The sequence below is a fragment of the Equus quagga genome, unplaced genomic scaffold, assembly GCF_021613505.1.
Source record: "Equus quagga isolate Etosha38 unplaced genomic scaffold, UCLA_HA_Equagga_1.0 252_RagTag, whole genome shotgun sequence".
NCBI lineage: Eukaryota > Metazoa > Chordata > Mammalia > Perissodactyla > Equidae > Equus > Equus quagga.
This window is the reverse complement of record NW_025799860.1, coordinates 2,161,929-2,188,103: the sequence shown is the minus strand read 5'-3', so window position 1 is coordinate 2,188,103 and position 26,175 is coordinate 2,161,929. Positions and strand designations below refer to the sequence as shown.

The window sequence follows — 26,175 nt, the reverse complement described above, 5'->3', positions numbered from 1 at the left end:
TAATAGAAAGGTTTTATTTATCAGGCCAAACTCATAACCCTTCTGCACTGTATCAGAAACTTCCTCCAGGTCACTAATTCCTCAAAGGTGGTTCATGGATATATTCCAAGACAGCAATTGGCAAACTTTTTCTATAAAGGGCCAGATAGTAAATATTTTAGACTTTGCATACCATACCATCTCTATCACTACTACTCAACTCTGTTCTTGTTGCTTGAAAGCAGCCAGTAACAATATGTAAATGAATGAGCAAGACTGTGTTCCAATAAAACTTTATTTACAAAAATAATTGATAGGCCGGATTTGACTCATGAACAGTAATTTGCAAACTCTTGTTTTAAGGGTCTTATGAATTCTCTATTAATTGTTAAGTGCTGAGTTTTCGTTTAGATTATACCCCAAAAATAGTGCTGTAAGAATATTCTGGATTATCTAAATTACTTTAAAATCAGGCACATGTGTATTTGTTGCTGTCTTTTGTATTTAGGATTATATGAGGCATTTCTCCCTCACCCACATACCCACACCAAATACTTCTTATTGTGGAATGCTGAATGAATAAAGGTTTTTACAATAGTCGGAATAGAGAAAAGTGGGCTAATTGAGATACTGCTTGGCACATAGGGGTGGCATGCATGGAGAATGTTGTACTCATGAGGGAACTAATTTTTTTAGCTTCCAAACTTGAAACTTTCGGTATCAGTAACTGTGATAGTCAATATGAAATGAAGAATTTTTCTCTTCTTGATTACTGCCATAATTATATGCCTGTTTGATAGAGGTTTCAGTAACACCTCAGAGCTGACTTGATCTTTACGTGACAGAGGTGGCTACAGTGTTTCCAAATCACTCCTTGAAAGTGGCCTTAGAATTTGTGGCAGAGCCTGATGTTACTTCCCCAAAATCCCTTCTTCCCTTTTCTCTCACTAACACAGCCCTGGTGGTGGGGGCTATGTGACCAGCTAAAACCCTTTTTTTCCAAGCTCCATTTTGACTAGGAGTGGTTATGTGACACAGTGTGAGCGCTGAAACATTAGTAGAAGTCACTAGTTAGTGGTTTTGGGAAAGCTTGTTAAAATAGTGTCAACTCAGTTGGCAAGTGCCCTTTTGTCCTCTTCCTTTCTTCCTGCATCAAACAATGATGCCAAACCTGGAACTCTAACAGCTGTCTCTGGACCCACCAGGAAGGAAAGGAGATTGTAGAGGTGTGGCTGTGCTATCTTGGCTGCTGCTGCGTAATTGACTACCTAACTCCAGGCTTCCTGTTAAGTGTGTATGGGGGGTGGTGGTCGTGAGGGGGTGGCTGGAGGGAGTGAGTGAGGAGGGAAAATAGTCCTATCTATTTTAGCCCTTACTATTTGGCTTTTTATTATGTGCAGATGGATTCACTTCCCTTTCATTAAAGAAGTAAGTACAGGATATGGATACAGTTTAAATATTAAATAGACATGAGGTTATTTGTTTTTACCATAAAACCAAAGAGCATCAATTTAGCTTTTGCAAAATAACATCATCTGTCATATGAAATTAATATCATTAAATTGAATTGTTTTTATTTTGTAGTTTATTCTTAATTTTGTAAATGTGTTCTCGTTTTTAAAATATTTTCTAAAATTTCTAAGTATAAGGAATTTGTACCTCATTTTGGGTTTGTACTTATTTAACATAAAATGTTTTAAATAAACATTAGGGCTTTTGGAGAATTTTTTCCTTTGAAATGAGTTTGATGATTACTCAGATATGAGGACCAGCTTGAGGGTGAGGCCGAGGCATTCATTTTGAATCCAGCCAATATTTTAATGTTTCTCTGTCTCTCTCTCAATGTAACCTTTATTGCACATTTGGATAGAAGTGACTAGTACTCCCCTCTTCTGCCTTACAGCCTTTACCTTGAAAGGACATCTACCGTAACATTAGTAACATTTAGTACAGTCATTTGCTTATATGTTTGTTTCTTGCTCAGACTAAGGGTCTAGCACTATGCCTGGTGCTCAAAGTTATATTTGGTGGATGACTAAAGGAATAATGTGTACTTGGTGGTTATTGAAATTGAAAAACAATTTTTAATATATACTTGCCCTGATTCACCGCATATCTATTCAAGATAAAGTAGAGACTATAATAAAAATGTTCAGCTTTTATTAACACATAGTTCAGTAACTCCAAAGACCAGGCTAAAAAAGGAATTTGTCAACAAAAGTTTAGTATCCTGCTATATTCCGAGAGGCTGTCAGTTTGTAATAAAATTATTTAACTTATTCCTCCATCTACATATCAACGTTTGAGTATTAATGATATACATATCTTTTTTTTTTTTTTTTTTGAGGAAGGTTAGCCCTGAGCTAACATCTGCTGCCAATCCTTCTCTTTTTGCTGAGGAAGGCTGGCTCTGAGCTAACATCCGTGCCCATCTTCCCCTACTTTATACGTGGGAAGCCTGCCACAGCATGGCTTGTCAAGCTGTGCCATGTCCGCACCCAGGATCCAAACTGGCGAACCCCAGACTGCCAAAGCAGAAAGTGTAAACTTAACCGCTGTGCCACCGGGCTGGCCCCTGTACATATCTTTTTTAATGAAGCAATTTTAATACTGTAAATCATTTTTACTACTTATAAAATCACTTTAGACTAGATCGAACAGACCTAACTTACTTCTTAATTGCTTTTTTATATGAACTACATTTTTGTTTTTAACTCCAAAATATTCTAATGAATATTATTGTCTAATTAAGCCCTAAAAATTCTCCATTAGTTGCTGCAGGAATAATCAATTTTTTTGACCTGCAGTTTTATAAGCAAGAATAAATAATTGTGTAGAAGCTATATGTGAAATAATGGCTCAATAGGAATTATTATACATCCTGAAAACAATAATAATTCTCTCAAAACAGCTGAGATACACCATTTTTTTCTAACCATCTAGGAGGATGCAGAGACTTTTTCCTGTTTTGCTCTTTATTAGTAAAAGTTATAGGGCAATTTTGTGCTAATGAAGTCAGACTAATGAAGCATAATATTTTCAAGACATTCTCAAGCATTAGGGACTAGTTTAACTTTTTTAAAGCTCATGAACAGAAAAAGCAATTCTTTTTAAAAATTCATTTTGTTTTTGGTATACATAAGGGATTTAATTTATATTACCCCATATCTCTTAGGTACCTTGAAATTATTACAGGATTTTATGTCCTTTGTGTATGTGACTGGTGTTTCATAATGGATAAAAAGAACTAAAACCAAACAAAAGACTAAATTTTCTTTTAACTTGCTTTTCATTGTCATAACATGTGCAGCAGCTGTGGGTTGCTTCACCTAAAGTCTTTCTCCTCTTCCTTCTCTATTAAAAGACTCTAGAATTCTTTGGGGGTCCCTTCCATGTGCTTCTGAGCATTGTGGGTAAGGATATGTTGTCTGGAGCTGCTTAGGATGATAGAGTAGAAAGATGACATGAATAGGCTACTGAATTAACCACCCTGGAACCATCCCACTCCTGCATTTCTTGTTATGTATTATGTGATATATTAATTCTCTTTAGTGCTTAAGCCATTTTGGATTGAGTTTCCCTTCTTGCACTGCATCCTCATGGAAAGAGTGTTTATAAAACCAGTTTTTAAAGTCGATCACATTTCCTTCCATTTATAACTGCTAAATTTGAAGCTACTCTCCTGTGTAACTTCCATATATCCATTGCCAGTGTTTGCTTACTGACAGTGAACACAGTTATTTGGTTTTTATTGAACAGAATTTATCATCGCCATCGTAACAACAATAAAGTTTTTTATGGTATCTTTCCATTTATAAAGTACTATCTTAGCTCATTTGATCACAGCTCAGCTTACTTGGCTTAGTCATTTCATAAAACGGATGAGACTAAGAAGCTGGATATAGAGGTCTAGGATATATTTAATTATATGCTTGCAAATAAGAGCAGTGCTTTAAGCTTTTACAGAAATGCAGCAAAATGGTTTGGTAGCAACCAAAATAAATATTGTTGTTTTGTGGTTTTTATTTTAAACAGAAATTACTGACCAAGGGTGGGAATCAGAGGCTCAAATCAATTGTTTAATCCCTTTAGAGATTTTTTTTTTTTTTTTTGTATCTAGGGTTTAATTAGCTTTAGTTTCAAATGTCAATATGCATCGTCTGTCATAATAACTTCAGGATATCCAGGAAAGAAATGTCCACAAAGGGTGGATCGGGAACATATGCTAAACATTGCTAAAAGCCTTAGGTTCAAATTTAGGATTTGTATATGGGTGGTAGTTAAAACTATGAGAATGGATGATAGCTTTAGGAATTTAGGTGGAGCACAAAGAGAGAATGACTGAAGATCAAACATGGAAGAGGATGGGCAGAGGAGGAGGCACCAGGGAAAGAGGCAGAGATGAGAGCTAGGAGAATCAGGAGCAGCTGGGAGGCCCAGGAGAGCTTGTCCAGGAAGTAGTCGTTCTATCCCAGACGCTGTGAAGAGGCCAAGCTAGATGAAAACCAGCTGAAGGTTTTCTGACTAGTACATTTACTTGCCATTTGCCAAAGCAATGGGAAACAAGGACTTTTACTTGTAAATTTCAACCTCAACTTTTTCCTTTTCTTTTTCATGTTACGCGTTATAGCATGTTGTAATACTATATTGTGCACTTTTGGGATTTTACACAAGATCAAGAAAGGTGTAAATCTTATGTTATTATTTGTGACACATATATGTATATATACATACATATGTAAACTTGTACTTACAAAGAATGTTTCTAAAAAGTTACACAAGAAATTGGTAACTTTGGGGCTGGCCCCATGGCCAAGTGGTTAAGTTCGCACGCTCCGCTGCAGGCGGCCCAGTGTTTTGTTGGTTTGAATCCTGGGCGCTGACATGGCACTGCTCATCAAACCACGCTGAGGTGGCATCCCACATGCCACACCTAGAAGGACCCACAACGACGAATATACAACTACGTACCGGGAGGCTTTGGGGAGAAAAAGGAAAAAAATAAAATCTTTAAAAAAAAAAAGGAAATTGCTAACTTTGTTGCCTCCAGAGCAGCCAATATCTGGGACACCCTTGAGAAATGGGTTTGGGGAAAGACTTCCTGCTTTCCTATTTTTGAATCATGTATATATGAATGTGTCCCCACTTCGAAAAGTAAATAATCTTAAAGCTAAACAAATAAAACAAAGGCCATTTTATCATGTTGAACCTTTACAGTTAGGGGGGAAAGTATTTTAAGACATTGCTGTGGCTGGAAAAAAAAAATTATGGCTTGGTCCTCTGAACCTATGGTCCCCATGGCTTGATCTGTAGGGGAGAGTAGGTGGAGTTTATTAAAGTAACAGTAAGTTAGCATCGGTCAAATATACCATACTAAAGAATAGTGTGGTATATAATATGGTATAGTATGTAGTCAATCATTTAGTATATAAATGCTAATGGACAGATTACCTATGAATATGTAAAAGATCAGTATTCTCCCTGAGGTAATAGCCCATTTCTGAGGCCGAAGTATGCAAGGTAGTTGATTAAGCAGATCCTGTTTTCAGGTACCAAGTTCTGAATCCTGTACTTAGAATTCAAAACAGAATTAAAGAATTCGTCTTATATAGGTTCACCTCATTCAATTCTCAGTGTAATCAAAATATTCTCTTGGAGAGTTTTGCTGTTTTCTTTTTACAAACATGATTTATTCAAAAGAGCTATGGGTGTTAATTACAGAAGGGGTGGTTTTTTTTAGTATAAAGAAATTGGAGAAAAGCTTCAGGTTAAACACAAATTGTTCAGTTCTGTGAGTCTTGGATTAGAAAATAAGCTGGTGTGTAAAATGATTCTCAGAAGAGTATAATACTGTTCAGTTTTCTCTTCTGTATCTTATGAGAATTTGGGTTAAATATAGCAAACACTGAGCGTGTGTATCCAAAGATATGGCTGCTGCAAACAGTGTAGTATGTACGTCTTGATATTGTTAAGTAGATGATTAATGTAAGGAGCCTCCAGGTTTTGGAAACAACTCAGTGAAATGAAAAGTTGCTTTTTGATGCCTGCAGCCAAGCTGCATAAATTATAATTCAAGCAATTAACAATGAATTTGGAACAAAGAATATTATTTATTTTTTGTAACAATGTAAAACTGAACTGCCTGTAAAATTCAGATACAATTGTATAGCTGTTGGCACACCAAACCAGGTTTGGCAAATACAATGGATATTCCTTAACAAAGGAAGTTTTCTTATTGGCTGTAGGTTAAAGTCCCTGTAACTCAGATCATATTTGCCATTTCCCAATGGGAGAAAAAGCTATTTTTATTTTCAGGGATAACTGTGATTATGGGCAGTCCTTTGTTTACAAAGTACACTTTAGTTTCATTCATATGTGGTGTAGAATTTCCATGAAGTGAGAAATTGTATTAGCCATATTTTTCCTTTTTAAGTTGTGGTAGCTCATTAAGGTCTCCATCAGTCATCTTTCTTATTTTCTTTCTCATTCTTCATTCCTTGCCCACTCTTCAAGTTTCCAACATGTTCTATAGCTACTGCCCTATTTTTAATCTTTTTTTTTTTGCTACCAAAATTCCTTTCTGATTTCTCTGTATTTGTTGCCTCCATTTTTTCCTACCCACAATCTTCTTAACCACTTTTGTGTGATGCTTACAAGTGAGCTCCTGATAACTTAGCATGGTGGGCCATTAGCCTTATCCTTTGCAACATCGTTGTGGCGTTTGAACTGTTAATTAACATTTACTCTGTTGTTAATTTGTTTTCCCTGGGCTTCTTAGACCCTGATCCTTGTCCCCTCTTCCTTGAATACTTCTGCTTCTTCCCCTTGCTTCCTAAAGAAGAGTGTTTCCCAAGGTTCTAGCCATGAAAAATTTCTTCCTCTTTTTTTACAATTTACACATGAGAACCCCGTTCATTTCTGTTTCCTCTGTTATCATCTTCATGTGTATCTGCTTTCTCATTTTTATTTATTGTCTCGACTTGATTCCCAAGTTCCTGATCCACTTTATATCTGCCTGCTAGATGTTACACTCATAGAGTCAATAAGATATTTACTGGGCTATTTATACTAGTCTATCTTTTAAAAAATCTTTTCTGGACCCTAGTTTTCCTGGCAGCCACCACCATTTTTCTTTGCTTCTGTCTACAGGGTAATTCCTTGAGACAGTAATCTACTTACTCTCTCCCTTGCACTCCTCCCTTCTCTCTTGAACTCACTCAAGTGAGGCTCCTCGTCCCCTACCAGTCTATCAAAGCGGCTCTTGTCAGAGCTGTGAATGACCTCTTCCCAAATCAAATGTTCAGTTCTCAGACCTCATTTTGCTAGACTCCTCAGCAGCATTTGCTATAGTTGTCCATTCCCTCCTTCTCAAAACAATTTCTTTACTTGGCTTCTAGGGCACCACATTCTTGTATCTTTTTACATTGCTCCATACTCCTCCTCAGTCTCCTTTGCTGAATGCTTCTCCTCTTTGTGACCTCTAATTGTTGGAGGGTTCCAGGGCTCAGTCGATAGCTCTCTTCTCCCTATACTCTTACTCCCTAGGTAATCTCATTTAGTCTCCTGACTTTAAATATCATCTATTTGGTATTCTGCTTTGCAATACTCTTAGCACTCCCTTTCCTTTGTTACCTCCCTTCAGTTTTGCACATTCAGATTTTCAGAATGTGTCCTTTCTGCTTCTAGAGTCCTCATTTAGAAAACACATCGTCCATTAAATTCATGCATACCAAGCTTCATTGCTTACCAGATTTCCTTTTCATCTTCTCCTATCTTGAATCTGTGTTAAGGTGTGTTTATTGTTCGGATATTTTCTTAAGTTTTTTTCCTCAGATGTTTGCTTGAGTGGTGTAATCTTAGAGATCTTGATTAGCCTCAAGGATCTTTTTGCTATCTTTTACAAATAATGGGTATCTTGGCTAGTATAAGATTCATGATTTCTTCTGCTTTTCTTTCAAGTTTTCTAGATCCTTTTTCCATTGTTTTTCAGCTTCTGGTGTTGATGATAAGTCCAATGCCCGTCCTGTTTTTTCCCTTTATGGATAATTGTTCTTTTTATCTGAACACTTCTAGGATTTTCTCTTTATTCTTAAAATTAATGAATTTTATAAGGATATGAGTAGATATGTGTCTTTTCTCTTCAATCGAACTTGAAATTTGGATTTTTCAGAGGTGTTTCTTCAGCCCAGAAAAATTTTATTATTTACCTAATTGTTGCCTCTCATTCATGTAGTGCCTTTTTCTCTTTTTGACACCTATTTTTGACATATTAGTTTTCTGGAGCTATCCTTCAAGTCTTTTTTTCTTTTCCTTCACTATTTCCATTTATTTAACTTTCTACTCTCTGCTTTGATGTAATCTTTGCATTTCATCTTCAGGTCTACTTATTTAGGTGTCAATAATGATCATCCTTTTTTTAAATTCATCTACTGATTTTAGTTTGAAAATCACGGTTTTGAGCTTTAGGAAGGATGTGTGGTGTGTGTGTGTTGCATTAGAATTTACTTAAGTGCTCTAACAATTTTTGTGCAGGTGTTTATCTTTCTTCTCTAGCATTTCTCTTTCACTAGGTCTGTGTTCAGATTAGTGACTCTTATTCTGCTGTTTCAAATGTTGGGGCCTCTCACATGGTCAGTTATTTTTCTATGATGGCTCATTGGAAATTAGATCTAGTTGCTGAACTATCCTTAACAACAGGAATCCCAGAGGTCGGAATAGATACAGAACCTAAAGTTTAAGGACAGTTTTCCCCACTAGAGACACATGAGGGAAGTCTGAAGCTCTCCAATCTGCTTGAACTGTTGTAGTTTCCAAAGTAGGGAAGACTCACCTATCTCATGTTAGGAAAATCCAGCATATTCAGAAGGATTGAGGGTAATCTTACCCCTGAGGTTTTCAGCTCCCTGAAAGCCAAGCTATTGCAGTGATCCACAGCTCTCAGTTTTTGCCCAAGGCTCTGATGCTGCTTTTCACTCAGCTACCCACAGAGTAGTTTAGCTGCATAGCAGTTTGCTCAAATGTTACCTTTATCTTTAGAAAGTTAAGGAACTTAGAGTTGCGAATAGAGGAGAACAAGCCACAGTCAAGTTGTCATGTTTCAGAATACCCTGGATCCTCACTCATTCCAGTGCCATTTACAGATGACTCTCAAATTTGTTATATCTCCAGTCCCTACCACTCCCCGACTCACATATCAAGTGGCTTACTTGACAGTTCGACTTGGATATCTAATGGATATCACAAAGGTTACACGTCCAGGCTGAACTTTTGATTGTCATCCCCAAACCTACTCCTCTCCCAGCCTTTCCTTTCTCAGTGAATGGTATCACCACCATTTTTCACAGTTAATTGCTTGAGCCATCATCTGAAGATTCATTCTTGACTTCTCTCACTTATTTTTGCATCTGCATCCTAATCAACCAGCAAGTCTTATTTGCTATACTTTCAAAATGTACCTAGACTGACCACTTGTCACCACCTCTACCTCTGCCACTCATCCATACCTCGTTTCTCTCTTGATGTTTCTCTCTCTCTCAGCAGGTGCCTCCTGACTGCTCTCCATGCTTCTGCTGTTGCCCTTTACAGTTTGTTCTCTATAAGCCAGAGCAATCTTTTTTTTTTAAATATATATTTTGTGTGTGTATGAGTAAGATTCACCCTGAGCTAACATCCATTGCCAGTCCTCCTCTATTTTTTTTCGCTTGAGGAAGATTAGCCCTGAGCTAACATGTGTGCCAATCTTCCTCTATCTTGTATGTGGGACACCTCCACAACATGGCTGATGAGTGGAGTAGGTCGGCACTGGGACCTGAACCCCCGAGCCTGGGCCACCAAATAGAGCGCTAGGGGCTTTAACCACTCGGCCACAGGGCCAGCCCCAGAGCAATCTTTTTAAAAAGTAAAATGTTGCTTCCCTCAAAAAGATTCTAAGAAAATCCAGACTCCTTGCCATTGCTTATAAGGCTTTCCACAATCAGGACCCCAGCTGTGTTTCAACTGTATAATTCTGTTTTCCATGACTCACTGTGCTTTAGTCACACTAGCGTCCTTGCTCTTCCTTAACTACATCATAGCTATCTTATCTCAGGTGCCTTGCACTTGCTGATCACTTTGTTGAGTATACTCTTCCTCAAGGTTTTCTCGCGATTCCTTTCCTCATAAATTTGTGTCTTTCGGGGGCCGGCCCCATGGCTCAGCCGTTAGGTGCACACGTTCTGCTTTGGCGGCCCAGGCTTTGGCGGTTCGGATCCCAGATGTGGACTTGGCACACCGTGCTGTGGTAGGCATCCCACATATAAAGTAGAGGAAGATGAGCATGGATGTTAGCTCAGGGCCAGGCTTCCTCAGCAAAAAGAGAAGAATTGGCAGTAGTTAGCTCAGGGCTAGTCATCCTTAAAAAAAAAAAAATTGGTGTCTTGCTCAAATCTATTCAAATTGCCTTATCACAAAGACTGTTCCTGACCACTCTATAAAATAGATCCTCCCCTGCGTTCCTATTCCACCTTACCTTCTTTTGTTTTTTTTAATAGCACTTATCACCACTTGAATCATGTTTGTTTATTGTCTTCTTCTAGTTACTTTCGATGAAGGAAGGACTTTTTAATTCTCTCTCATATCCCTAGCACTTAGAACAGTAGTAGGTACATAGTAGACACTCAATAAATAATGTACACTTGAAGCGAATGACGTCTTTACCAAATTTGAGTTGGATTTTGAAATGAAAAAGTAGATATACACATGAATCTTCCTGGCAATAAATCATGTTTTTCAAAGTATTGCTTTTTAGTTTTCTACTTTTTTAGGCTTGTTTGCAAAGGAAAAAAAACGTAAACTTTTTACTCTTGCATGTGTTTTAAATTTTAGCTAAAGTATTTGTATTTTATTTTTCCATAAAAATGCTTATTGGTTAGCCTGACGTCTTTTTTCTTCTTAAGCACAAAATTCCACTTTACCTGTAACTTATTCCTTGATAATATATTTATTACCAAATTCTTAATTGGTGTTAAAAGACACCTCATAAAATTGTATTACGTCAAGACCATGGGGAATAAAGGAAGAAAAAAAATAGAAGTGGGAACTTTATTCCTTTCCAATTTTTATAATATTTCAGTATTTTGGGGGTTGCCTGGAAATCCCCTCAATTAAAAGATTGGTTTTTCCTCTTATGCTGTACTCACTGTCTCTGAGGGCCCACTTGTGATCCCAACCATACCTGCTATTCTTTCCTTTTGCTCTTTGCTTTTTCTTCTACTTAGGACCTCAGTTTGTATCCACTATCCTCAATTTTCAGTGGATAGAGTTTACTTTTATGGGTTAATAAGAAAGGACAGAGAAGAGAAAATTTAGAAAAATAATAGTAGAAACCAAAATTCAGCTTGAAAATAGGCTTAGCATATATAATATAGCATATATAATTATATATATAACATGCTAATGTGTGGTTGACATTTATTTTCTTGCACGTTAATACAGCATTCTTCTAATCTGTAGGGAAGACCAAGTTTAAGGTTTATTGGTAAAGTCATTGGTACAATCACTTGCCATTTTGCTCATATTTTTGAAGGGTCATGGTAGCTATCTCCATAGGTGGGCAGTGGGGAACAGCACATCTTAAACTCTAACACTCCCACATAGCCATATGCCATTGGCAGCTGGAGAGTCTTATAAAATCAGCACTGGCCCATGTTCTCATGCACAGTTATAAACACCTCTCTCTAGTTTTGTACTTTAACATTTGCAAACTATTTTTGTGGCAAGCTACTTAATCAGAGTGTTTAAAATGCTTGACTTTGATAAATAAGAGATTAATTTGGTTTTATTTTTATTTTTTCCAGGTGTATGGTGGCTGATGAAGTAAGTGTTTTCATGATTTTTATGTCTTTTATTAAATTCCACAACTAATTTTTAGTGTCTACAATTTACCATGTACTCTCTGTCTTTCCATGTGACTGTAGGTCTATATGTGGAGAGAAGGAGAAGGGGAGGGAGGGGAAAGCAGGGAGGGGTGTGGCGAGAATAAGAATGAGAATGAGTGTGTGTGTGTGTGTGTGAGCACATATACACATGCAAAATGTGCACTTAGAACGTGTCAATGTTAACATCAGTGATCCAAAATTCTATGTTGTTGGCCTAGAAACCATGAATGTACTTTGAAATGCCACCCCAAGTGAAGCTAAACTTTTTTAAGATTTTGCTCTAAAGTTTATTGTTAATTGTTTTGTACTAGTATGAAACAAAATGTTAAAATGTTAACATAATGTTAATATTATCTGTAAACAATTCGATGTGTTTAAGTGGCCTGGACTTGTATGTATTCACATTCATGTTTTCTCACTGAAATGAAGTTCTTGTATGAACTATGATACTCTTTTCATGTATTCTTAGAATGTATGTAAATCAATAAGGTTCTAATTTTTAATATCAGTTTGAGAAATATGTTGCTGTTTTCTTGATGCCTTTAAAAATAACAGCAAAACATATACATTTAAAAATATATTAGAGGGGCTGGCCCGGTGGCGCAGCGGTTAAGTTCACACGTTCCGTTTCTCAGCGGCCTGGGGTTCACCAGTTCGGATCCCAGGTGCGGACATGGCACCGCTTGGCAAAAGCCATGCTGTGGTAGGCATCCCACATATAAAGTAGAGGAAGATGGTCATGGATGTTAGTTCAGGGCCAGTCTTCCTCAGCAAAAAGAGGAGGATTGGCAGTAGTTAGCTCAGGACTAATCTTCCTCAAAAAAAAAAGAAAAAGAAAAGTTAGAAAAAATAAAAATATATTAGAAATGAAGAAAACAAATACTGAATTTTTAAAAAATATAAGTAGAACCATAAACGATTCTCCTAATTAACTGTCTTTTAGTTTTAGTTACATGTAGACTCACCAATGGCTTATCTCCAGTCTCTTCTATAGGAAAAAAATGAGTAAGAGTATAACATGAACATGAGTGCTATGCAGAAGGTTGATAGAAAGTTTCTTGGTTCATGCTGGTTTATGATTACCTCAGTTTTTAGTTGGAACTCTTCATTCTATAGGCATTAGTTTAGACTTGATGTTATAGTTAGAAACACAGTCATTGCCTGTGAAGAACTTCAACACTGTAATTGAAGAGACAGCACATAGACATTTGGGAAACAATTAACAGAAATTTCTAGTTTGGAACAGGATGAATTCCAAAAGGCTCTTTATAAATTAATAGATTTGAGAGTCCAAAGTGACTGAAAGAGGCTTATGTTTTCAGTTCCTGAATATATTTTCACCAAATAGGATTCATCCTTCAAAACCACAAAATGAGGCATGTGTATAAAATATATGAGTGATATATTTATGGATATGTGTGTGTATTAATACTTTTTTTAAACAGAACAGTTTTGTGTCCACAGAAAATATATTGTAAAAGGTAACACCATCTTGATAATCTCCACAAGCAATTCATGGGGAAAGTCTTAGCTATGGCTTGTCATTGCTACCATGTTCTTTACTTTGATGTCGTAGACATTTGAGTAGGCCTTAAATCTATGGAGTCATTCATGGATTGAAATAAACACTTGATCAGCACCTTAGCTCTTCTTAACTTATATTCTCCAGCAAACTCCTGTCTTCTCCTCAGTTAACAGTAGACTTAAGGATTATGCAGAGTTCATGATGGACCCTTAGCTAGCAAGAGTTTTTCATTATACTAATCACTTTTCCTACCTCTTATTATTTAAAATTACATGGCACTAGTCACATGTTGAGTGATTTGCAATCTTCTTTCAAAACCACTCTTATTGTTAAATTTTATAAATTTAAAAGAACCATTTAATATTTCCTCAGTACTTAAAAAATATGCTCCACTTTTGTGTCCATCATAATTACTTCTCTCTTTTCACTAGCATTTTAAAGACTCTCATTCTTTTACACCTATTCAACTTCACAGGGTTTATTAAGTTAAATCCTATCAATAATGTTGATTAAGAAAAAAATCCTCAACTTTACACATGAGTACGAAAAAACAGGCTACAGAAATAAAGAGTATGACATACAAGTCTAAGATCACAGCTTACAACCACAAATATCCTCTGTCACAGTGGTAGAATTGAAATGCCATGTCTATGGAATCCTATTGAGCTAGTGTGGATGGAAGTTAGTAAATTAAAAGTCTTGAAGTAGAAAGTGCTTGTATATATGTAAATTATATGAACTCTGATTTGATCTTTATTCTATTTCCTAATACTGTTGTCCTTCTCTTGCTCTTATCACGCAATGGTAATGAAGTCAGAGAAGAAAATGCAGTTTATAATTTTGAGGTCAGCCACCTTTTGATTTTTAAGTTAAAAAATATATTTTGATATGATGAATATTTGACTCCTCAAACAGCTAAAAGCCTTGAGAGCAATTTTACATCTCTGTTATTGAACCTGTGTTTTTTTTAGACACTTGAGTACCTGCTTGGAGTATTGTGTAATTTAGCTGTCTTCTGTGATCTTTCCCTTTAGAGACAAATGACTTCCTTCACTGGTATCACTCCCCCTTCTTCTAGTATTTTCCACTATTATCTTTTTCTAATGTATTCAATCTTTGTGGAATTATATAATCTATATACTGTATATAAGGCAGTCATTAGCTTTAAATTGGAATGGTGATTTAAGTTCTGTTTAATTCTGTCTAATTGTGTGATCATTGTGTATTTCAATTATAAAACTATACTTCAGATAACCAACAAAGCTGCAACTTTTAATAAAATTAACTTTACCAACCTAGCTTAAACTATTTTAATAACTTTCTTTTCCCCCCTCTTGTTTTAATGCAATTAAATGTTGCTTCAAGAACTATGTAGTGAATATATAGAAACTCTTGTGAATTTGTATTCCATAAATAATGGAATTCAATCCGTAGTCTATAGTCAGGCTGTTGCACTGTTATCTTAATTGTTTTTTAATAATTACTTTTGAACCACTGTGGCCTTGTTCTATTGTTCATTTGAAAAGTATTGAAAATGTTTATTCATAAAAAGATTTTAAACGTGAACAGTAGTTTTACATTAACACAAACCAGGTAATTTAATTGGATATACATGAAGAAAAATATTAAACCTACATACTTCCTGCTTTATTTGTCAAGTATTTAAAGGCTATTATTCTGTGCAGAAACTTCCTATTTAGGAAATTTTATAATGTTAGCTTTTACTTAAGAAAATGGAATTAACATCTTGGATTTATATAAATAGCCTAATGTGTCATAATGAACAAAACTTTGTCAGTACATGAATTCTGCCTTCTCTTGTCTATAATATCTATTATGAAAGTCAGAAAATTCCGGCTTTCCTCTTATGTAACATTTTTTGTTACTACTCTACCTTAGCGCTCCCCTCCCCAAATACAAACACACACGCAAAGTTCCTTAGGTTTCCTTCCTGTCACTTGAGAAACATTTGGGTGGGGGGAACCAAATATATACCAAATAAAGTATTGCTTTCCTTCCTTTTTTAAAAGAAAAGGAAACCGTTTGTCAAGGCTGAGCTACTTGGCTTGGCTTACTTGATGCCTGTTCTGTGACATGTTCATAGATGCATGTTTGGAACAGAGGTCCTATAGTCATCGTTCTGGATGCTTTTCTTTTCCTCCAGGTGCTTCTCAAAGGGCAGTTTGGAGGGGAGAGGCTGTGGGACCTGTTCAGTGCTGGTAGAAGTATTTCTGCAGGCAGAAATGTGTAGTTGTCTGGAAACAGGAAGAACCCCTTTGGAAGGTTATTTTTGTTCAGAAGACCCTAAAATTGATATCGCAGTATAGACTCTGCCACCATTAACTTTATAGATTTGAGGACTAAGAAATTAAAGTAGATGTGAAAAATTTTAGTTTTCCTTTTGTATAAGCCCACCCCAGTTTGACAGAGTGAGCAGAGATGGCAATTTTTATTCCATTTGCTTCTACAAATTCTCGTTTTCCTTTACCAGACCCAAGTTGAATTTAACACTTTCTCCTTTGAGCTCTTACTGTTTCTGATTTGTAGCACTTTGTTGTTGGTCCATTTTTGTTGAGTGAATGGATTGACTAAATAGTTAACTCTTAATTACCACATAGGTGCCAGGTCCTGTTCTGGTGCTTTACATGTATTAATTTATTTCATTATGGGGTCATTACTATTGTTGTTGTTATTATTATTATTATTATACTCATGTTACAGCTGAGAACGAGGAGTCACAGAGATCGTAAGCAAATTGCCCAAGAACATTCAGCTAGAACATATTAGGAGCTGATATTTGACCTGAAGTAATCCAGCTCCCAAGTCTCTCTATCAATTACGCTTCTCTACAAAGTCTCCAGATACCAGACTTTCTCTGTATTTTGAAACAGGATTCTTGAGTACAGAAGAGTCTGCAAGACACAGTGCTCAAATGAATGAACTGAATGATGGCATTGAAATTTTAGGCTGATCAGACTATCTGTAATCATTTAAATCAGTATCATTTGCCTACTTCCTTCCTTTCCTTATTTCTAAGGCCAGCTTTATTATTTTTTTGAATGTCCTTTTTATAAAATAAATTTTTTATTTTAGAACAGTTTTAGATTTATAGAATTACTGTGAAGATAGCACAGAGAGTTCTCCTATACCCCATACCCAGTCTCCCATTATTAATATCTTAGATTAGTACAGTATGTGTGTCTCAATTTATGAACCAATATTCATATATTGTTATTGTTGTTAACCGAAGACCATACTTTATTTAGATTTGCTCAGTTTTTCCCTAATGTCCTTTTTCTTTTCCAGATCCCATCCAGGATGCACGTTACATTTAGTAGTCATGTCTATTTAGGCTTCTCTTAGTTGTGACAGTTTCTCCAACTTTCCTTGTTTTTGAAGATGTTTACAGTTTTGAGAATTATTGGTTCAGTATTTTGTAGAATGGCCCTTAATTGGGATTTGTCTGATGTTCTGTTCATGATCAGACTGGGATAATGTGTTTTAGAGAGGAAGACGAGAGAGGTGAAGTGCGATTGTCATCATGTCATATGAAAGGTACATACTATCAATATGAATTATCACTGTTGATGTTAACCTTGATCACTTGGCTTGACAAAGTGTTTGTCAGATTTTTCCACTGTAAGGTTAGTATTTTTTTCTCCCTTTCCATACTGTATTTTTTTTTAAAGAAAGTAACTATCTACAGCCCATACTTAAGAAATACAGAGTTATGCTCCACTTCCTTAAAGACAGAGTAAATTTATAAGTTATTTGGAATTCATTCACAAGTCAGCAACCTTTATCATGTATTTTTATCAGTGGATATTAGGTTTTTTTCTTTTTTGAGGAAGATTAGCCCTGAGCTAACATCTGTTGCCAATCCTCCTCTTTTTGCTGAGGAAGCTTGGCTCTGAGCTAACATCTGTGCCCATCTTCCTCTACTTTATATGTGGGATGCCTGCCACAGCATGGCTTGTTAAGTGGTGCGTAGGTCCATGCCCTGGATCCGAACTGGTGAACCCCCAGCCACTAAAGCGAAGTGAACGAACTTAACCCCTGCACCACGGGGCTGGCCCCAATGGAAATTCATTTTTTACTTTGGGTTATCATCTAATGCTACTTTATTTATTTTGTTGCTCATATTGTTTCAACTTTGGCCATTGGGAGCTCTTTCAATTCATTCATGTGTCCCTTTGACATACCCACTTCAGTGTGTGCTGTTTGGTTTGGGGTTTGGGGTTTGTTTGTTTTTTTTTGAGGTATGCTGTTTTTTTTGGTGAGGAATATTGGCCCTGCGCTAACATCTGTTGCCAGTCTTCCTCTTTTTTTTTTTTTTGTTCCCCAAAGCCCCAATACATAGTTGTAGATCCCAGTTGTAAGTCATTCTAGCTCTTCTATGTGAGATGCCACCACAGCATAGCTTGATGAGCAGTGTGTAAGTCCACGCCCAGGATCCGAACTGGCAAATCCCAGACTGCTGAAGCAGAGTCCTCAACTTAACCACTAAGCCATAGGGCCAGCCCCTAGGATTTTGTTTTGTTTTTGAGCACTTCCTTACTTTCTGGCACTACAAGATGCTCTAGGCTCATCTTGTGTATTTCCTACCGCAGTCCTATAATGAGCCATTTCTGCAAGAAACCCTGGTTCTTTTTCTTGAAGAATGATATTAGAACCAGCATCTAGGTGCTAGGTGTGTTCATTTTTACTGGGGTGTCATTTCTTGTAGATCCTCTAAGGTGACAGAGCAAGGAGATATATGTGTGTCTACTTACCTATGTGTGTGTGTATATACACATGTATTTGTAAATATTTATCTATGTAACCACTTATATCTGTACTTAAGCTAAAGTTGAGTTCCTACTGGTGTCTCCAACTCTAATCCATTACCACATGGATCCTTCTAGCTCCTCCTCCTGCTTATCTGTAACTTCCCGCTCCAACAGTGAGAATCCTGGCTCCCACCCTCTGCCATTCACTTAATTGTTCATTTCCAGTATATATATATGATGGTTTCAGTATTGTTAACCTGTACCTCCATGGGAAAGTAAAGTATCAACTAGAGTACAGTGCTTATGTACAGTTCCTTTTGCCTTTATTCTTACAGATTCCACTCATTTCCAGAATTACTTAGATCCACACCTCATTCCTCTCCTCTCTTCAGTAAGGTTGTTTTATACATTTATAATACATTTTAATTCTTTTATCACATTCTGCATTCCATCATGGGATCCCTTGACTTCCTAAATTATTTTTTAAATATTTGTGCACATTAAAGTTTACTCTTTGTAGTATAAAGTTCTATGGATTTTTACAAATGCTAATGTCTTGTATTCACCATTACAGTATCATACAGAATAGTTCTACTGCCCTAAACAATCCCTTGTGCTGCATTTATTTAATTCCCCCCAGGCCAACACCCCCAACAACCACGGATATGTTTAATAAGTCTATCGTTCTGCCTTTTCCAGAATGTCATATAATTGGAAGCATCCAATGTATAGCTTTTTCAGACTGGCTTTTTTTGCTTAGCCATATGCATTTAAGATTCATTTGTGTCTTTTTGTGGCTTGATAGCTCTTTCTTATTATCACTGAATAATATTCCTTTATATGGATGTACCACAGTTTGTTTTTCCATTCACCAAGGTGATGGGACATCTTAGTTGCTTCCAGTTTTTGACAATTACGAATAAAGCTGCTATAAACATTCACATGTGGGTTTTTGCGTGGATATAATCAATTGGGTAGTTTTCTAGGAGTGCAATTGCTGGATTGTATGGTATGTTATTTTCCTAGGGCTGCCGTAAGAAAGTACAGCAAACTCAGTGACTTAAAACAACGGGAATGTATCCTCTCACAGTTCTGAAGGCACATCTGAAATCAAGTGGTCAAGAAGCTTGGTTCCCTCTGACAGCTCTGAGACAGAATCTATTCGATTCCTATGTCCTAGCTTAGATGATGGCTAGCAATCCTTGGTGTTTCTGGACTTACAGAAGCATCACTTCAATCCCTGCCTCCATCTTCACAGGGCATTCTCTCTGTGTGTCTGTCTGTGTCTCTTCTCATATAGGGATTTCAGTCAGATTGGGTTAAGGGCTTATCCTACTCCAATATGACATTGTCTTAACTAATTATATCTGCAATGACCCTATATTCAAATAAGGTCACATCCTGAAGTACTAGGGAGTTAGGACTTCAGTATATCTTTTGGTGGGGCAGAGATAGTTCAACCCATAGTATATGATAACACTATGTTCATTTTTGTCAGAAACTGTCACAGTGTCTTCCAAAGTGGCTGTACCATTTTGCATTCCCACTAGCAATGAATGAGAGTTCCTCTTGCCCTGCATCCTCACCAGCAGTTGGTATTGTCAAATAGAGAATTTTTTTTAGCCATTCTACTGAGTATAGTGGTATCTTATTGTTGTTTTAATTTGCAATTCTCTAATGACATATGCTGTTGAGCATCCTTTCATATGTTTATTTACCATCTGTACATCTTCTTTGGTGAGGTCTCTGTTCAATTCTTTTGGTCATTTTTAAATTGGATTGTTATTTTTTGTTGTTGATGAGTTTTAAGAGTTGTTTGTATGTTTTAGGTACCAGTCCTTTATCAGACATATGTTTTGCAAATATTTTCTCCCAGTCTGTGGCTTGTCTTTTCATTCTTTCAAAAGTGACTTTCACAGAGCAGAAGTTTTTAACTTTAATGAAGTCCAACTTATCGATTTTTTCTTTCATTGATTATCTTTTTGGTCTTGTATCTCATTGCCAAACCCAAAGTCACCTAGATTTTCTCCTATGTTATACTCTAGGGGTTTCATAGTTTTGCATTACACTTAGATCTGTGATACATTTTGAGTTAATATTTGTGAAAGGTATGAAGTTTGTGTCTAGATTCTTCTTTTTTGCATAGCTGTGTCCTGTTGTTCCAGCACCATTTGTTGAAAAGACTCTCCTTTCTCCACTGAGTTATCTTTGCTTCTTTGTCAGAGATTAGTTGACTTTACTTGTATGGTCTCTCTCTATTGTTCCATTGATCTGTGCCTATTCTTCACCAATGCCACACTGTCTTGATTACTGTAGTCTGATAATAATTCTTGAAATTGGGTAGTGTGAGTTGTCCAGCTTTGTTCACCACCACAGTACTGTGTTGGCTATTCTAGGTCCTTTGCCTTTTCATATAAATTTTAGAATCAGTTTCTTAATCTCTACAAAATAGCTTGCAGGGGAATTTTTATTGGGATTGCATTGATTTTATAGATCAAGTTGAGAAGAATCTATAGATCTACAGATCAAGTTGGGAAGAAACCTTAACAATGTGAGTCTTTGGTCCATGAATACAGAATCTCTCCATTTATTTAGAATGTCTGTGATCTTTTTCATCAGAAATTTTCTTTTTTCTCTTTTTACTGAGGTGTAATTGGAATATAACATTATTATATTAGTTTCAGGTGTACAACATAATAATGCAATATTTGTATATATTGTGAGATGATCACCACAATAAGTCTAGTTAGCATCCATCACCATACAGTTGCTAAATTTTTCTTGTGATGAGAACTTTTAAGATCTACTCTTTGGGGCCGGCCCCGTGGCTGAGTGGTTAAGTTCACCCACTCCACTTCGGCGGCCCAGGGTTTCACTGGTTCGGATCCTGGGCATGGACATGGCACCGCTCATCAGGCTATGTTGAGGCGGCGCCCCCACATGCCACAACTAGAAGGACTCACAACTAAATAAAATATACAACTATATACTGGGGGGATTTGTGGAGAAAAAAGCAGAAAAAAAGAAGAAAAGATCTACTCTCTTAGCAACTTTCAAATATTCAACACAGTATTATCTATAGTCACCATGCTGTACCTTACACCCGCATGACTTATTTATTTTATAACTGGAAATTGTACCTTTTGACTTCCTTTATCCATTTCACCCACCCCCCAACCTCCTGCCTCTGGCAACACCAATCTGTTCTGTATATCTTTGAGCTCAGTTTTGCTGCTTGTCTCAGCAAAATACTTTTTTTCTTTCCTTTTCTTTTTTGATTCCATGTATAAATGAGATCACACAGTACTTGTCTTTCTCTGTCTGACTTATTTCACTTAACATATGCCCTCAGTGTCCATCCGTTTTGTCACAAATGGCAAGATTTCCTTCTTCTTTATGGCTGAATAATAATACATTGTATATATACCACATTTTCTTTATCTAGTCATCCATTGATGGACACTTTGGTTGTTTCCATGTCTTGCCTATTGTAAACAATGGTGCTGGGAATGTGGCGGTGTATATCTTTTCAAGTTAGTGTTTTTGTTTTCTTTAGATAAATACCCAGAAGTGGAATTGCTGGGTCATACGGTAGTTCTATTTTTAATTCTTTGAAGAACCACCATACTGTTTTCCATAGTGGCTGCACCAATTTTCATCCCCACCAACAGTGTACAATGGTTCCCTTTTCTCCACATCCTCACCAACACTTGTTATTTCTTGTCTTTTTGATAATAGCCATTCTAACACATAGGAGATGATATCACATTGTGGTTTTGATTTGCATTTCTCTGATGATTAGTGATATTGAGCATCTTTTCATGTACATGTTGGCCATCTGTATGTCTTCTTTGGAAAAATGTTTATTTAGTTCCTTGGCCCATTTTTTTTACTCAGATTATTATTTTGCTATTGAGTTGTATGAGTTCTTTATATATTTTGGATATTAACCCCTTATCAGATATATGACTGCAAATATTTTCTCCCATTCCATAAGTTGCCTTTTCATTTTGTTGATGATATATTTGCTGTGCAGAAGTTTTTTAGTTTCACGTAGTGCTGCTTGTTTACTTTTACTTTTTTCCTCTCAAAGTTTTTTTTTTTAATTATTTTATTGTGGTCATATTGGCTTATAACATTGTGTAAATTTCAGGTGTACATTATTATATATCAGTTTCTGTATAGACTGCATTGTGTTCACCACCAGTAGTCTAATTTCTACCTGTTACCATACATATGTGCCCCTTTACCACTTTCGCCCTCCCCCCACCCCCTTCTCCTCTGGTAACCACTAATCTGTTCTCCTTATGCATGTGTTTTTTTATCTTCCTCATATGAGTGAAATCATACAGTGTTTATCTTTCTCTGTCTGGCTTATTTTGTTTAACATAATAGCCTCAAGGTCCATCCACGTTGTTGCAAATGGGCACAATTTTGTCTTTTTTTGGTGGCTGAATAGTATTCCACTGTATATACCACATCTTCTTTACCCATTCATCCGTGGATGGGCACTTGGGTTACTTCCATGTCTTGGCTATTGTGAATAACGCTGCGATGAACATAGGGGTGCATAAATCTCTTTGAATTGTTGATTTCATGTTCTTTGGATAAATACCCAGTAGTGGGATAGGTGGATCATATGGTATTTCTATTTTTAGTTTTTTGGGAAATCTCCTACTGTTTTCCATAGTGGCTGCTCCAGTTTGCAAGCTGGTGCAGCCACTATGGAAAACTATAGTTTTACGTTTGTTCTCTTTGCTTTTGGTGTCACATCTAAAAAATCATTGCCAAGACCTATGTCAGGGAGCTTACCACCTATGTTTTCTTCTAGGAGTTGTATGGTTTTAGGTCTTACCTTCAAGTCTTTAATCCATTTTGAGTTAATTTTTGTGTATGGTGTAAGATAGTATTCTTTTGCATGTGGCTGTCCAGTTTTCCCAACATCATTTATTGAAGAGATTTCCTTTCTCCATTGTCTATTCTTGGTGCCTTTGTCTTAAATTAATTGACCATATATGCATGGGTTTATCTCTGGGCTCTCTATTCTATTCTATTGATCAATGTGTCTGTTTTTTATATCAATACAATACTCTCTTGATTACTTTAGCTTTGTAATATAATTTGAAATCAAGAAGTGTGATGCCTCCAGCTTTGATTTTCTTTCTGCACATTGCTTTGGCTATTTAGGGTCTTTTCTAGTTACATACAAATTTTAGGGTTGTTTGTTCTCTTTCTCTGGAAAATGCCATTGGAATTTTGATAGGTGTTGCATTGAATCTATAGATTGCTTTGGGTAGTATGGACATTTTAACAATATTAATTCTTCCAATGTGTGAGCACAGAATATCTTTCCATTTATTTGTGTCTTATTCAGTTTCTTTCATCAATGTCTTAGAGTTTTCAGTGTACAGGTATTTCACCTCCTTGGTTAAATTTACTCCTAAGTATTTTATTCTTTTTGATGCAGTTGTAAATAGGATTGTTTTCTTTATTTCTCTTTCTGATAGTTTGTTATTAGTATATAGAAATGGAATAGATTTTTATACACTGATTTTGTATCCTGCCACTTTACTGAAGTTGTTTATTACTTCTAACTGTTTTTTGCTGAAGTTCCAGACCACCACAATAAAGTTAGTATCACAATAGAGTGAGTCACACATATCTTTTGGTTTCCCAGTATATATAAAAGTTATGTTTATATCATACTGTAGTCTGTTAAGTGTGCAGTAGCATTATGTCTAAAATAACTATGTACATATCTTAATTAAAGAATGCTTTAGGGGCCAGCCCTATGGCTGAGTGGTTAAGTTCGTGCACTCCGCTTCGGCAGCCCAGGGTTTTGCTGGTTAGGATCCTGGGCACGAACCTAGCACCGCTCATCAAGTCATGCTGAGGTGGCGTCCCACATAGCAGAGCCAGAGGACCTTCAACTAGAATATACAACTATGTACTGGGGGGCTTTGGGGAGAAGAAGAAGATAAAAAGAATACTTTATTACTAAAAAATGCTAACCATCACCTGAGCCTTCAGCAAATCATTATCTTTTTTGCTGGTAGAGGGTCTTGCCTTGATGTTGATGGCTGCTGCCTGATCAAGGTAGTGATTGCTGAAGGTTAGGGTGACTGTGGCAATTTCTTAAAATAAGACAATGATGCGATTTGCCACATCTATTGACTCTTCCTTTCACAAGTGGTTTCTCTGAAGTGTACAATGCTGTTTGATAGCATTTTACCCACAGTAGAACTTCTTTCAAAATTGGAGTCATTCCTCTCAGACCCTGCTGCTGCTTTATCAACTAAGATTATGTAATATTCTAAATCCTTTGTTGTCATTTCAACAGTCTTCATAGCATCAGGAGTGGATTCCATCTTAAGAAACCACTTTCTTTATTCATCCATAAGAAGCAATTCTTCATCCATTAAAGTTTTATCATGAGATTGGAGCAATTCAGTCACATGTTCAGGCTCTACTTCTAATTCTCTTGCTATTTCTGCCACATCTGTGGTTACTTCCTCCACTGAAGTCTTGAACCCCTCAAAGTCATCCATGTGGGTTGGAATCAATGTTTTCCAAACTCTTGTTAATGTTGATATTTTGACCTCTTCCCATGAATCATGAATGTTCTTAATGGAGTCTAGAATGGTGAATCCTTTCCAGAAGGTTTTCAATTGACTTTGCCTAGATCCTTCAGAGGAATCACTATCTATGGCAGCTATGGCCTTACAAAATGTATTGCTTGAATAATAAGACTTGAAAGTTGAAACTACTCCCTGATCCATGGGCTGCAGAATGGATGTTATGTGACCAGTCATGAAAACAACATTCATCTCGTTGTACTTCTCCATCAGAGCTCTTGGGTGACCAGGTCCATTATTAGTGAGTGGTAATATTTTCAAAGGAATCTCCTTTTATGAGCAGAAGTTCTGAACAGCGGGCTTAAAATATTCAGTAAACCATACTGTAAACAGATGTACTGTCACCCAGGCTTTGTTGTTCCACTTATAGAGCACAGGCAGAGTAGATGTAGCATAATTGTTCAGGTTCCTAGGATTTTCAGAATGACGGATGAGCACTGGCTTCAACTTAAAGTCACCAGCTGCATTAGCCCCTAACAAGAGAATCTGCCTGTCCTTTGAAGCTTTGAAGCCAGGCATTGACTTCTCCCTAGTTATGAACTCCTAGGTGAGGTCTTCTTCCAATATAAGGCTGGTTTGTCTACATTGAAAATCTGTTATTTAGTGTAGCCACTTTCACTAATTATCTTAGCTAGATCTTCTGGATAACTTGCTGGTTCACCTTGCACTTTTATGTTATAGAAATGATTTCTTTCCTTAAAACACATGAACCAACCTCTACTAGCGTCAAACTTTTCTTCTGCAGCTTCCTCACCTCTCTCAGCCTTCACAGAATTTAAGAGAATTAGGATTTTGCTCTGGATTAGGTTTTGGCTTAAGGGAATATTGTGGCTGGTTTGATCTTTTATCTAGACCACTTAAACTTTCTCCATATCAGCAGTAGGGCTGTTTGCTTTCTTAGTATTCTTGTGTTCACTTGAGTGAACTTTTAATTTCCTTCAAGAACTTTTCCTTTGTATTCATGACTTGACTAAGTGATTGGCACAAGAGGCCTAGTTTTCGGCCTATCTCGGCTTTTGACATGCCTTCCTCTCTAAGCTTAATCATTTCTAGCTTTTGATTTAAAGAGAGACGTGTGACTCTTCCTTTCAGTTGAACACTTAGGGGCCATTGCAGGGTTATTAATTGGCCTAATTTCAATATTGTTGTGTCTCAGGGAATAGGGAGCCCAAGGAGAGAGAGAGAGACAGGGAAACGGCCAGTTGGTGGAGCAGTCAGAACACACACAACGTTTATCAATTAAGTTTGCCATCTTATATGGGTGCGGTTTGTGGCACCCCAAAACAATGACAATACTGACATTAAAGATCACCCATCACAGATCACCATAACAAATATAACAATGATGAGAA

General features: G+C 36.7%; 1 protein-coding gene across 2 annotated transcripts in view; it reads left to right on the top strand.

Annotated features, from left to right (window-relative positions):
- The window catches only part of LOC124233819 (DNA annealing helicase and endonuclease ZRANB3-like), a 215,746-nt gene that overhangs the window by 69,777 nt on the left and 119,794 nt on the right, over window positions 1-26,175 (top strand). For both annotated transcript variants that reach the window (XM_046651042.1, XM_046651043.1), the window contains one exon: window positions 11,814-11,832. In XM_046651042.1, the coding sequence (XP_046506998.1) occupies window positions 11,814-11,832 (19 nt within the window). The remainder of the gene's footprint in view (window positions 1-11,813; window positions 11,833-26,175) is intronic.